Source organism: Ammospiza caudacuta, chromosome 7 (assembly GCF_027887145.1).
Source record: "Ammospiza caudacuta isolate bAmmCau1 chromosome 7, bAmmCau1.pri, whole genome shotgun sequence".
Classification (NCBI taxonomy): Eukaryota; Metazoa; Chordata; class Aves; order Passeriformes; family Passerellidae; genus Ammospiza; species Ammospiza caudacuta.
This window is the reverse complement of record NC_080599.1, coordinates 48,385,681-48,399,696: the sequence shown is the minus strand read 5'-3', so window position 1 is coordinate 48,399,696 and position 14,016 is coordinate 48,385,681. Positions and strand designations below refer to the sequence as shown.

Here is a 14,016-nt window from a genome sequence, read left to right as displayed (position 1 = left end):
TGCATGAGAAAATTGTTGTCATCTACATTAACAGCTGACTGTGGAATACAAAGATTACCCAGAGCTGTAAATGCAATAGGATAAAATACATACATGGATTGAATACCTCAGCCTTGGATTATTGTTGTCAGGAAGGGTCTGCTCTGCAGGCTTTCTGATTTTAATAAGATGCACTCACACTGTAGCATGATCTTTGCTGTAAGGACTGCTATTTGTTATAGCTAAAAATGTACACACTTCACAAATAGCTGCAATACAGAGAACTGTAGGATCAAAGAAGCATTTGGACTGAAAAAGCCCTCCCAGACCATCAAGCCCAACCACTCCGCTGGCACTGCCAAGGCCACCACTAACCTCTGTCTCCAAGTGCCACATCCACGTGGCTTTTGAATATATCACAGGGGAAAATAACTAGTATAGCTGTCTGTAAATAAAATATACAATGTTTTTCATAACATTTTACATTAAACTTGATTGCAGTGTAAAAATGAGGAATCGTACACCACTAGATATTCCCATACCCGTAGAGTAATCCATTAAGCCTGCTGATGCTATCCAGGGCTAATACTGACTGAAATCTGCCTTCTCAATTTGAGACAAAAATGTTCAGAGTAAGAGGAAAGCAGTGGGTGACACTCAGAATTAAAGCAGTGCAATGTTTCTTACCTGGTAAATCCATGCTTATTCCATTACAACAGACTTTCTTTTTTCCTTAAAACCTTTGCCTCAAGATCTGACCTGGGGGCTAGCTGTGCTGGTCCATGGCTACCACCAGGATGACACTCCTTTATTTTTTGCCTTGGAATTCACACTGCTCCCTAAACCACAGCAGCTGCTGCTGGCCCCACCTACCACAACCTTTTCCACAAGTTGTTCCGTCACCACTCTTCCTCATTCTGCCAATACTTATGCACCAGAAACAAATCCACTTCCTATTTTTATCCAGTTTGCTTTCAGTAATGAAATCAATACCTGGAATTCAGAACAAATGCAATTGTATCAGTTAAAGTGGATAACCATGTTAAAAGGATGCATTTCACTGTCACCAAACACTCAGAGAACTCAGCTGGCAGCACAGCAACCCTCAGGGAAGTCTGTACCAACCAAAGTTTGGTCTCCAACTCAAGATGCAAAGTCTGCATCAAACATGTTTCTCCTAAAATCTTTTGTGCAGCAATAGATTAATAAATCATGCAAACAAGACGATATACAAATGACAACTCCATGCTCTATGACTACTTTCACTTTCTGACTTAAAGGGCTTATCTTGGACTTGAGTGTTCCCAAACCTACTGCTTCCATTGTTTAACTAGTAATTCATACTGACTGTTAGACTATTTGCTCAGAAATTCTTATTCCTTTGAAGCCAACTCCAGCAATTCCCAACCTCCACATTTAACTTCTTTCTATTTCTTCTTGGAAGGTTTATTAACGAAGAAGAAACCTACTGCCAGTTAAAGAAGGGTGGGTAATGCTCAGGGGACATTACTCTGCTGCCTCGTAGGTGGCATAAGAAAGGTGTCATTTGGGATTTCAGTCAGCAGGGAGATAAACACTGTCATCATGAGACATTAAATAAAACATGAAAACCCACAGAGACATTCAAGAGAAAAAGATGCATCACATTTACAGCCAAATCATGCTGATACACTGCACAGCATACTCCTAAAACCAGCAGATTTATCTGTTTGGACCTGGATCTTGGGCATCTAAAGTAGAAACAGGAGGACTTCAATATTAACTTTATTTGCAGAAGGGGAAGAAGGGGAAGAGGGTTTGTCAAGAAGATAAGTACTGTGGGGCCACTCACAACAAACCTCTCTGGCTTTTGCTCTGCCCCACCAAGGACAGCAAAGACTGCAACAGCTCAGTTTAGAGAAATACAAGGTGATTCTTTTTGCAAGGCACACATCAGTCAATTCGTGGGTGACAAAGAGCTGGCAGCTTCTCCATCACACTGCCAGCTTCCAACAACTACTAGAAAAAAAATAAATCATTATGTCTTGATGACTGGTGTTGACCCCAGTACTATGAGTCACAAGGGGAAGAATAATCACTCATGCCAATCTTTTTTCTTCTGACAAAAACCAAGAAAGAATAAAAAGTTAAGAAACAAAAGAGAAAAATTTATTAATGCCCAGGACAAGATGTCTTGAATTAAAAGCACTTTTAATCATTTTACCTCCACCTAACTACTGTCTGAAACTGTATTGCAAAATGGCAGCATAAAAAGAGGGAAACATAAGTTGTTGTATTATTCCACATTGCTACTATTCTACCCTGTGAAAGCTTTTAAAGCTGTTTTCAGCCAAATAGACATTTTTTTCTCTATTGTATTCTGACAAAAAGCTACAAGACACAACATCCAACCCACAAAAGGTCACCAAATACTGTTTTTAGATCTGAAATATTTCCCTGTTTTAATCAAAGAACACTTTATCTGCATTTGCTGCTTTATTAATGTTATGCAATTCCTTCATTTCTACTTCAATGAGATCAGAGAAGAGATCTGTGTACTTCTCCCTTAGGATTCTTACAAGCAGGGAAGTAATCAATTGTCCACAAATGAAAACAGGAGGTTTGATCAAGTACCGTTCATTCTATAATCAGACTTCTCTTTTTGTCTTTGTAGGCAGATTTCATAATAAATTTGTTTCCTAAACTTCAGCATGTCTTCCACATCTTTGTAGGTGAGCATTTCTTCAACAGACAGAAGCTGAAAGCCACTCAGTTTGAAAGCTGACTTGTGCTGCACAGAATTCAGCATGTTCAGGGACATCCTAACCGATTCACTCAGAGTAGAACAAACAGGGAAAATCCTTGCAGTCCACAGCCCCAGACGTGTGTTGTCTCTGGAGAAGAGCTGGTCTGAAGCCTCTAAGCTCCAGAGGTCAAGGCATTCTGGCAAGGTGACTCCAAAAAACTGGAGGGAGTGTATATCTGACAGCAATTTCACACACTTTTTCAAGTCGTCGCGTACACCGAACACCATGGTGACATACTCCACTCGATCAGTCATTTTCACACTTACTGAACTCAGGAAGCAGTGTGAGGGTATGTCCACACTGAAATTTATGTAGGACCCACTAACAATGCTGCCTTTCCCTACTGAGACTTCAGGCCCAATTCTGGAGTATTCAACGACAGAGCCAGGCCCTATCACACACCCGGGCTCAAGGATGCTCTGGATGATGCTCAACTGATCCAAGGTCTTGGCTGAGTCAGGGAAGATGCTAAAAGCCACAGGCCGCAAGCCAAGCTCAAATCTCAGTTTGCTCTCAGCAGTAAAATGAAACAAATACTCCTGAGTAGTCCCGATGTGGTAGAACTGGGAGTTGTTGAGGACTATGACATTCAGGGCGGTGCCTTGCAGGAGGGAGTACAGCTGCTGCCGCACTGCCACCAACCCTGGGTCCTCCTTGGAGACATTACTTGTGTTTTTGGTGTAATCTGGGGTGGCTCCAGGCCCCAGGGCCTGGAGAAAGTCACCATACGCATCTATTTCACAGCCAAGAGTGCCCATCTGCTTATAGAACTGCAGCAGCTGCTGGGCAGTGCTGCGGTCCATGTAGAATACACTGTCTGTGTACACACACTCCGAGGCCACGGCCGAGTCTCCGCAGCTCCCAGGGGAGCCGAGCTGAGGGTGACCCCTCCTCACGCACACTGCACCACTCTGCCGCATGGTCTGCACGTCAGGCTTGTGCAGGAAGCGATAGCATGATCCATACTCCAGCCCTCCCTTTCCCGAAAAGCTGGACGGATCCAGCACAAACACCCCGTGCGTGGTCCCGACTGCCAGATCTGAGGGGTGGGCCAAGGCAGTAAAGCCAGGTTTGTCAAAGGTGATGGCCTCTGTGACTCCGGTGCTGTACAGCTCTATGTCATCCGAGCACGTGACGAGCACTCCTGGTTTCATGTGACGGGGGAAGTCCACGTACATGGCCAGCTTCAGCTCCAGCATCTGGTACGCGGGCTCGCCCAGCGGCAGGGCTGTGAAGATCTTGCCCAGGGCACTTGCACTTGGCAAACGCTGGCTGTAACCACCTGGAAAAAGACTCTTTCAGTTCCACACAGACACTGCACGTAAGTGAGCAAAAAACTAAACCTAGGCAGCTATTTCACAGCTACACAAAAGCGTTAACAACCTCTCAGCTTGGTCATACACCAAGTCTCAGAGCACATCTGACCTTATGTCCAAAACCCAGCCCGCCTTATTTAGCTCATATTAAAACTGTGATTGATTTGTTACCTTTTTGTTTTAGAGCTATCTATTGCTGAAGTGACAAAAGCAAACATTACCCGCTTTGTGCTTGGAGGAGAATCACCACATTCCTCATGGGAATTTTAAGCCAGTGATGGGTCAAATAGGCCAAGGTTTGGTCACAACACTTGTTATCACTTGGTTTCTTTCTCCTCTGCAGCACTGATGCTCTCCCACATCTGGAAGTGGCCTGACTCAGTGGATGAGAAGGCAAGTATTCAGCCTGCCCAGAGGCATGAGGAGCCCAAGGTCCCCTGAGGGAGGGTTGTGTTCCTTAAATGGATGTTTCAAGGCAGAAATTTAAATCACACCTGTGAATCACATCTTTCTCACTGACTGAGCAACTTTAGGTGCTGAGAAAAAGTGTTGAAGTGACAGTAACATCTGGCAAGCACTAGCCTAATTTCAAATTATCAGACACATGGGTTACTTTTCTCAGGGAACAGTATTTTGGATCTCCAGCTCCTCTGCCACTTTATTATTTTAAGGAAGGACAAAAGAACAGGTATCACTTTATAGTAAAATATATAAAATTTACCAGAATGGATTAGCAGCACAGTGAAGGAAGTCCACTGATCACCATACTGCTCTTCCAAGCACCGAAGAGCATGAAGAGTTGATCCACCATTTCCTAAAGGAAAAGCATTTTAGCATCTGTGAGAAGAGCTCCAGTAAGACCTGTTCTGACAGGTGACGTGTACTGGTGCCCAGCCAGAGAGATGGGATAGACTTTCTACCATATCACGGTTGATAAGATCACACACAGAAGCTGATGGACAGTCCCTCTGGAAGCCTGTGCTCTCTGAGGGGATGGCATCCTGAGCAGACAGTTCCAGAGAAATCTCTGTGATTTCCCCTCCCAGTCACCTCTGCACAGCCCCACCATCTGAAGCATTTAATCAATCAAATAGGCCATAACTCAGCCACAAAAAACAGCTCCTGTAAGAAACAAGTCACATAAAAGCCTAGTAATGGATTCAAGGCAGTGTTCAGAAGTACTCCTGACATTTACAGTATGGAAATAAGAAACGTTTGGGATCTGAGGGAACGGTTTGGGATATTTTATGAGCTCATGCAACTTAAAACTGCCAGATTCCTGAGAATTAACCTCTGCATATTACTCTACACCGCAGATAATACTGAGATTACTTAATTTGTACATCAAAGTGAATGGGAATTAAGACTTACAGGAAGGTATTATGAGCAGCGAGACCACTTTTACATCACCAGTGGGTAGTGTACTAAAACATAATCAGACTGTTTAAATAACCAGGTCAAGGCAAGTACGAATGTGCAACACACGAGTCAGTGCTATCCCACACCCAGAGGACACGCTCCGAGGAGCGGCACAGCCCGATCCGCAGCAGCCCCGCGGTCCCACACGGGCTCCCGCCGCCCCGATGCCCGCCGTCCCCGCAGCGAGCCCCAAGCGCTGTCCGGAGCCGCGGCCCGGCCGCGCAGGAGCCCCGAGCCGCACGCACCGATCCTGGGCCCCGGCGGGTCGGCGCACACGAGGTACCGCACGGCCCTGGGCAGCTGCTCCCGCCGCAGCTTCTCCGCCAGCTGCTCCCGGAACGCGCCCGCCTGCGCCGCGTCCGCCGCCGTCAGCACCACCACGTCCCACAGCTCGCCGGGCCGGGCGGCCGCGCCTGCGGGAACGGCCCCGCTCAGCCTCCGCCGGCACGGCCCGGCCCGGCCCCGCGGGCCGCCCCCAGCCCCGCGGGACACGGCCCGGCCCGGCCCGGCCCGGCCCGGCCCCGCAGGCCGCCCCAGCCCGCCGCACCTCGCAGCGCCGCGAACCGCGCCAGCCGCCGGGCCGTGTCCTCCCGCCGCGCCGCGCTGCGCTCCCCCATGCCCGGCCCGGAGCGCCGGGGCCCGGCCCGGAGCGCGGCCCGGAAGCGCCGGCGGGACGGGGGCGGGCGGAACCCTCGGGACCGCCCGGCCGGGCGGGGCCGGGGCTGGGCTCTGCGGAGCTCCGCTGTGCGGGGCTGGGCTCGGTTCGGATCGGCTCGGCTCTGCGGGGCTCCGGACGGGCGCGGCTCGGGGCCGCTCCCTGCACCCACCGAGGGTACAGGCGGGTGCCCGGTTTGTAAATCCGCTGAGGAGCAGAGTCCAGCAGCTCCCGGACTCGCCCTTTGCCGTCTGCCGCCCCTCCCGCCCCGCTGGGAGCTAGGGAGCGGCACCTACCAGGCCGATAGCGCCTGCTTTCTCTCATAGCCACCGGCAGGAGTCACACAGCGGAAGGTTTTTCCTGCTGAAGATTTTTCGCTCTGCGGTTCCTTGCCTCGGATATTGTGGGTTTTGATCTGCGGGTTCCGTTTGTATTGAGAGTCTGGTGAGATTACAGATACCAAATGCAGTCAGAGGGGAATGAAAGAAGGCTTTGCTGTGATAAGATCTCATTATACACAAATCTCACAATAAAAAGTAGCTGTAAAAGCACAATAGGAGCTACTGGGAAAAAAAAAAGAATTTATGAAGTTAAAAAAATGTACGATAAATCCATAGTTTTTCGTGATTGTAAACCGCTGACAGAGAAGATTAAAGAAAAAAAAGATAAATGCTTCACTGTGCTTCCTCAGTGTGAGGCTGTGATGCAGGGGATAACAGTCCTAATCAGAGCAATGCACACCACGAAGATCCCTTTGATCCTTCCTTGTGCTCTCGACCCGCTCCAGTAAGGACGATGCTCTCTTCTGCTGGAGCTACACCTCTGCTCTTTCGTGCGGGGTTTTCATTGCTGACAGCAATGCTGCCCGGCAGTCCCGGCTTTCCCTGCAGCCCTTTTCTGCTCAGCGCCCAGGCCCTGCAGGCCCCGCGGATCTGTGGCCCCTGGCCGGGCTGGGCAGGATCTCTCTTTGGATGCTGCACCAGCATGCCCAGGATGTCCCGCTCCAATATTGGCACTGCACCTCCAGCACGGCCCCGCAGCGCTGGCACCTCGCTTGTGCTGCGATTGCAGGACACAACCCCAGCTGCATTTATCACTGAGCAAGTATCCCTTCACTCGCGGCTGTGCTAGAGTAGTGCGGTGAAAAAACAAGCACGGGCATTTGTTTCTGAGTACACTTATTCCACCAAATCCCATCAAACTGTGTGAGGGAGAGGTTTCCCACACCTGTGGTGTGAGCTATGCTGCCAGTGGAAGAGCCCGACTCCCTCCAACACCTCAGATGGAAAATGCTCAAGCCCTGAATATTTATGAAAGTGCTGAGATTTTATGTCATTTTTGTAATCTAAGCTCTTGCAGAGGCACAGTGAGAAACTGCTTGTTCTCAGCAGTGATGGACCTGTAACACCAGACCCGCTGCTCAGCTTTGCCTGGCTTAAATAGCCACAAAAAATAACTGCTAAATTAAAGTCTGTGATTTAGCTCAGATTTCCTATACTCCCACCCAGAACAGTAAATATCTGGTATTTCAAGGTGAATTAAATGTGTTGATAAGTGCTGTGAATCTGTGCTCTTATGGTCCTTTTCCTTAGAACTGGATTTTAAATGCTGCATAAAAATGGGAGGAAATGCCTACGTGGTTCGGGTGGCAAAAATAAACAGGTGTGGTGCTGGCTCGTGCCACGCAGGAGGGATTCCTCGCTGGAAGGGGCTCAGGCCTTGCCAGGGAGGGTTGGAGTGCCCATCCCTGGAGGGGCGCTCAGGGCTGGGGACAGGGGCATGGCGCCCGGGTGGCACTCGGTGAGCCCGCAGGTGCTTCCAGCCCCGCTGCTCCGTCTGCAGAGCGTGCCCCGCTCGGTTCCCGCGGATGAGCTCTCCCCTCCCGGGTGGCACTCGGTGAGCTCTCCCCTCCCGGGTGGCACTCGGTGAGCCCGCAGGTGCTTCCAGCCCCGCTGCTCCGTCTGCAGAGCGTGCCCCGCTCTGTTCCCGCTCTCCCCTCCCGGGTGGCACTCGGTGAGCCCGCAGGTGTTTCCTGAGCTCTCCCCTCCCGGGTGGCACTCGGTGAGCCCGCAGGTGTTTCCAGCCCCGCTGCTCCGTCTGCAGAGCGCGCCCTGCTCGGTTCCCGGTGAGCCCGCAGGTGCTTCCAGCCCCGCTGCTCCGTCTGCAGAGCGTGCCCCGCTCTGTTCCCGCTCTCCCCTCCCCGCTGTCCCCACGCCTGGCGCAGCCCCTGCTCCTGCCTGCCAGCTCATTAGCGCTGTCTCTACTTGATTAGTTTCCCAGTTCTCACACATGCAGTTACTTATGCTTTGGGTTTATTTTGCATAAATTATCTGTGTATCCGTGTCACAGTGGAAGTGTCCCCACTGCATGCTGATGGCCAGGTCAGCTCATGGAAAAATAACTTACATGTGTTGTTATTTGTATACTACTGTATATTAATATAAATATTGTTACACTGGTGGTATTATAAAAAAAGGGGATACAGTTCAGACCATTTGCCTGTAAATAAGCTTTGCCTCCTTAAAATATATCTGGGTAAAAGAAATTATTTTTTTAGCAATACATAATTTGGTAAAAAAACTTCCACTAAAGTAGAGGTGAAACATTTTGTAAACATTTTATTAAAGTCATATGTAAGAAAAATGTTAAATACTTTCTAGGCACATCAGCTGTGACTGTGCTGGGCTTAGATACCTGTCAAAGGTAATATCTGCAATTTATTGGAGACAAAGCAATTGAAATGCTTAGCAGAAGATAAATGATCTTTTTAGCTGGAGTATAGAGTCCATAATTACAGTGGGAAACAGATTAGGAAAAATAGCATTCCATCATTTGTCCTGTTTGACATTTGCAGAAGTTCAGGGTATTTATTTAATATTTAAACAGCCCATCTCAGGAATGTTTTCAATGTTTGATTTGGTTGAGCACTTCCCTGACACCCTTCATCATTCACCCAGATTATTATTGCAGGCATACATACAATATTTTAAGATTCTGTCTTTTTATCTGCAGTGTGTTTGTACCCGGACAGTTTGTTAAACTGCTAATGAGTCCCATGGGGCAGTATGTTAGAATTAAACAGACATTGATACCTGCTAGAAATAAATTGACAAAGCCCAGAAAAAAAGTCTCTCTCCCTCTATACAAACGGTCTGAAGCTAAGCTGCCACTTTATGGGCTGGGTTGCCTTCTCCCTGCTCTGGGGTGGGCAAGCTGGCACTGCAGGGCTGCTGGAGCACCATGCCCAGCTTCGGGACCCCCACTCAGGAAGGACCTGGAGCTGATGGGGAGAGCCCAGAGGAACCCATGGAGCTGCTGCAGGGCTGGAGCCCCTCTGGAGCCAGGCTGGGACACCTGGGGGTGCTCACCTGGAGAGGAGAAGGATCCAGGGAGAGCCCAGAGCCCTGCCAGTCTCTAAAGGAACTTAGGGAGGGGGAGAGTCACTTTTTACATTGGCAGATAGTGAAAGGACAAGGCGGAATGGTTTTAAACTAAAGAGGAGAGATTTACATTGGAGACTAGGGACAAATCCCTCCCTGTGAGGGTGGGCAGCCCTGGCACAGGTGCCCAGAGCAGCTGTGGCTGCCCCTGGAGCCCTGGCAGTGCCCAAGGCCAGGCTGGACACTGGGGCTGGAGCACCTGGGACAGGGGAAGGTGTCCCTGCCATGGCTTTAAGGTCCTTCCCAAGCCAAACCTGTCTGTGATTCTGTGAACTGTAGGGAAGTAAAATCAAATGCTTCTCAAGGTTTTTTGAGAAAAACACTTAACTGTTGGTAGATTCGGTTATACTGTCCAGGAGATGGCACCATACATTCAGTCTTTCTTTAAAAAACCAACCCAACCCCAACCACAGTAAATCTTCAAAAAGTATGGAGGAGATGCTAGCAGAAGTCCAATGTATTATCATTACAGTGTTGTGTACAAGTTTCTATTTTTGATATAATCACCAAATATTTGATAACTATTACTCCTAGTGTAAATCACTCTTTGAAAAATGTCTGGTGAGAAGCAGAGTGGAGGAGTTCAGCAGAAAGACTCCAGTGGAGTGTTCAGTGAGTGGGAGAAGGTGTCTGTTTCTGACTGTGGTGTGATTTTTGGGCCTGAGACACGAAAGAGCAAGGCAGGGGGATGGGGTTGGTTTGTTCTGACAGGAACATGAGGTCCTGTAAATCAGGCTTTACACTAAAAGTGATGATACTTTTTGTAGCATTGATGGGATTGGACCCAAGTTCCCTGATAGCAAATGTACCTGAGAAATGTTTCTTTTTTTTTTGTTTGTTTGTTTTGGTGGGTTTTTTTCCCTGATTGTTTTAGAGGTTTGGGCTTGTTCTTTGCTATTTAAGCCATCTGAGGATCTCCCCAGTGAGGGTGGTGGCCTCGTGCTGCAGCTCAGCTGGGCTCAGGCTCAGCCCCAGAACCCACCTTGGGCCCAGCCTGGGCACCCTGAGCAGGGCTCACTCCTGACACCCACCAAGCTCTGACCTTGCAGCTTTGTACTGGAAATGAGGGGTGGGTAGCAAAAACTGGCTTTGCATTCTCCAGATGTGCTCCCTGAACGGTGATGCTGATGCAGGAAGACAGGAATGATTATTTTGTACTGCTCCTGGCAGCAGTATCAATATTCTTATTTTCTGTTCGTTCCCAGCACTTTCCCTTTTCAATACTGCACTTTTTTCCTTTAATATATCGCCTATGTTTCTGTTGCACTTATTTGTTATAAATATATTATTGTCTATTGGTTGCACAAATGTCTTTTGGGAATTTTTTCTTCAAAGGCAAGGAAGGAAGAAAAGGAAGGAAACAGAGAAAGAAGAGAGGTTTTCTTCTGCCTTTGAGACTGGCCAGTGCTCCAGCAGCTCCATGGAGCCTGTGTGCCACGTCCTGTGTGGGATAGATAAGCCCAGGGCTTACTGAGCTCTTCTGGAGCCATTTCTCTAATGCATCAGGCAGAAACTGTCTTTCTGCCTTTCAAAGTCAGGCATGTGTGTCTCATCCTAATTATGTTCTTTCCCCTCTAACCCATTTTTGTTCAAGTTGTTGCCATAGGCAATTGTGACAGTGTTCTCCTTCCATTGCTACTATATAGAGGGGATCTGCTATAATTATTGCTTAAACTGAGTTTTTCGTAATTGAAAATGTTAGAACCTATATTGACCAAATGTGCTGCTTCGGGCCAGGCCAAAATGTGCCTTCTGTCTCCTGGTCATCCTGCTGTTGGGGGTGTGCAGGGCAGGCTGCAGGAGGGCAGGCACAAAGCAATGTGCTGTTCATTTCAAACTTTTTGCAGTATTTCCTATTTATTTGAAAAACAATTAATCTTGACTCTTGTATGACCAACAGAGGAGATGGGTCAGGTCTGTGTCAGGGGGCAGACATGTGGGAAAACTTCCACAGCATATAGCTTTCCCTTTAAAAGTAGAAAAAAGTAGAGAGAATTACAAATAATTCTCTCTTTTTCCATCCCTGTCTTTAATAAAAGTCTAACAAAGCTGTGTTGAAATGAGTAACTGTTAGATGTATAATTAAACCTCCCTGTGTAATCTGGGGCGCTGCAAGATCGAATGAACCGTGAGTTTCCCTTCTGGATATATGACCTCACTGAAAGCTCTCAATATTTTTCACCAAGAAAGAATGAACGATATGGGGTTTTGAAGAATGGGGAAGTTATAGACTACAAAGCTGCCTACTATTGGCTCTGCAAGGAAAAAAGCAAAGTCTACAAAGAGCTATTGTTGGTTGTGTGGACATCCAGGAGCCAGTGGTGCTGGGAGTGATGGGTCTGGAACAACTTCAGTGTTGTGTTGCTGTTCTGAGACCCTTGTTTACAACTTCAGCACCAAGATTTAATGGTTTCTGGTTAGTTAAAAGATGGAGAATGTTACCAATTACATTTTAGATGCAAAAAATGGGTGCTTGATTTTTCTTGTCTTTATCACATCCTTAAAGGAAGAAGAAAAAGACATGAGAAGCCTTTGGCAGACAGGCAAGGAAGTGAGGCTCCCGGAAGACTTTTTAATGTGATTCTAAAGAGATTCCAGACACTGCAAAAGAGCAAAGCACTTTCTAAACTGCAGAGAAAAATAAATATTTTTAAAGGATTTCAGCATATTTAACATAAAACTTGTTGATTTATAAGAGTCTAATTATTACAGTCATTAAAAGACCATGATTATCATTAAAAGGCTATTATCAGAAATGAAATGCTAAAAACAAATGATATATATTGAATAGGATCATACATATTTCATAGAACATATTATACTGCAAAATAAGTTGTCATGTAGCCATGGCAATGACTTTTAAGTTACCCTTTTTGATGCCTTAATGCACTGCTCTGCATGTTTTAGTGTCAAGCCTCTGAACATGCCCAGCACTCAAAAGCTCCAGCTGAGAGTGAATATAAAGTGGTAATTATGTACCTAACTGGTCACATGCATGGATAAATGGTGTTTGTGGGCACAGGCCATGGCCCTGGGAGCCCGAGCTGTTGGAGGGCAGCTGGAGGTGTTGGAGGGGAACTGGAGGTGTTGGAGGGCAGCTGGAGGTGCTGGACAGGAGCTGGAGGAGCTGGGTGGGAGCTGGAGGTGCTGGGTGGGAGCTGGAGGTGTTGGAGGGCAGCTGGAGGAGCTGGACAGGAGCTGGAGGTGCTGGGCGGGAGCTGGAGGAGCTGGAGGAGAGCTGGAGATGCTGGGCGGGAGCTGGAGGAGCTGGAGGAGAGCTGGAGATGCTGGGCGGGAGCTGGAGGAGCTGGAGGAGAGCTGGAGGTGCTGGGTGGGAGCTGGAGGAGCTGGAGGAGAGCTGGAGATGCTGGGCGGGAGCTGGAGGAGCTGGAGGAGAGCTGGAGATGCTGGGCAGGAGCTGGAGGAGCTGGGTGGGAGCTGGAGGTGCTGGGCGGGAGCTGGAGGAGCTGGAGGAGAGCTGGAGATGCTGGGCAGGAGCTGGAGGAGCTGGGCGGGAGCTGGAGGTGCTGGAGGAGAGCTGGAGGTGCTGGGTGGGAGCTGGAGGTGCTGGAGGAGAGCTGGAGATGCTGGGCAGGAGCTGGAGGTGCTGGAGGAGAGCTGGAGGTGTTGGGCGGGAGCTGGAGATGCTGGGCAGGAGCTGGAGGTGCTGGGTGGGAGCTGGAGGTGCTGGAAAGGAGCTGGAGGTGCTGGACAGGAGCTGGAGGTGCTGGACAGGAGCTGGAGGTGCTGGAGGAGAGCTGGAGGAGCTGGACGGGAGCTGGAGATGCTGGACAGGAGCTGGAGATGCTGGGCAGGAGCTGGAGGTGCTGGACAGGAGCTGGAGGAGCTGGAGGAGCTGGAGGTGCTGGACAGGAGCTGGAGGAGCTGGGCAGGAGCTGGAGGTGTTGTGCAGGAGCTGGAGGAGCTGGGTGGGAGCTGGAGGTGCTGGACAGGAGCTGGAGGTGCTGGGCAGGAACTGGAGGAGCTGGGTGGGAGCTGGAGGTGCTGGACAGGAGCTGGAGGAGCTGGGCAGGAGCTGGAGGTGTTGTGCAGGAACTGGAGGAGCTGGGTGGGAGCTGGAGGTGCTGGGCGGGAGCTGGAGGAGCTGGACAGGAGCTGGAGGAGCTGGACAGGAGCTGGAGGTGCTGGACGGGAACTGGAGGTGATGCATGGGCCCCGATCTCATAAACCACAGGCAAATGGATTTACAAGACAGAGATTGTGTCTGCACTTCTAAGTGTCCATATCCATTCTACATGTCCTTAATTAAGAAAGTTTTCAGCATATAATTAAAACACTAAGGCCAATATTGACTGCTCAATTAAATTCAAGGCCAGGGGAGGTATGAATGGGTTTGTTCTAGGCCATGGGGCTCCTCCTGATGATCTTTGTTATGAACAGGGCATCTGTCTGTAACAGCA

General features: G+C 48.9%; 1 protein-coding gene across 1 annotated transcript; it reads right to left on the bottom strand.

Annotated features, from left to right (window-relative positions):
* Positions 1 to 2,105: 2,105 nt before the first annotated feature.
* Positions 2,106 to 6,134, bottom strand: FPGT (fucose-1-phosphate guanylyltransferase). Its single transcript, XM_058808278.1, has 4 exons — positions 6,048 to 6,134; positions 5,746 to 5,913; positions 4,803 to 4,895; positions 2,106 to 4,047 (listed from the first exon to the last, which is right to left on the bottom strand). The coding sequence occupies exons 1-4, from the start codon at positions 6,115 to 6,117 to the stop codon at positions 2,585 to 2,587; spliced, it is 1,794 nt and encodes a 597-aa protein (XP_058664261.1). The 5' UTR covers positions 6,118 to 6,134; the 3' UTR covers positions 2,106 to 2,584.
* Positions 6,135 to 14,016: the final 7,882 nt, after the last annotated feature.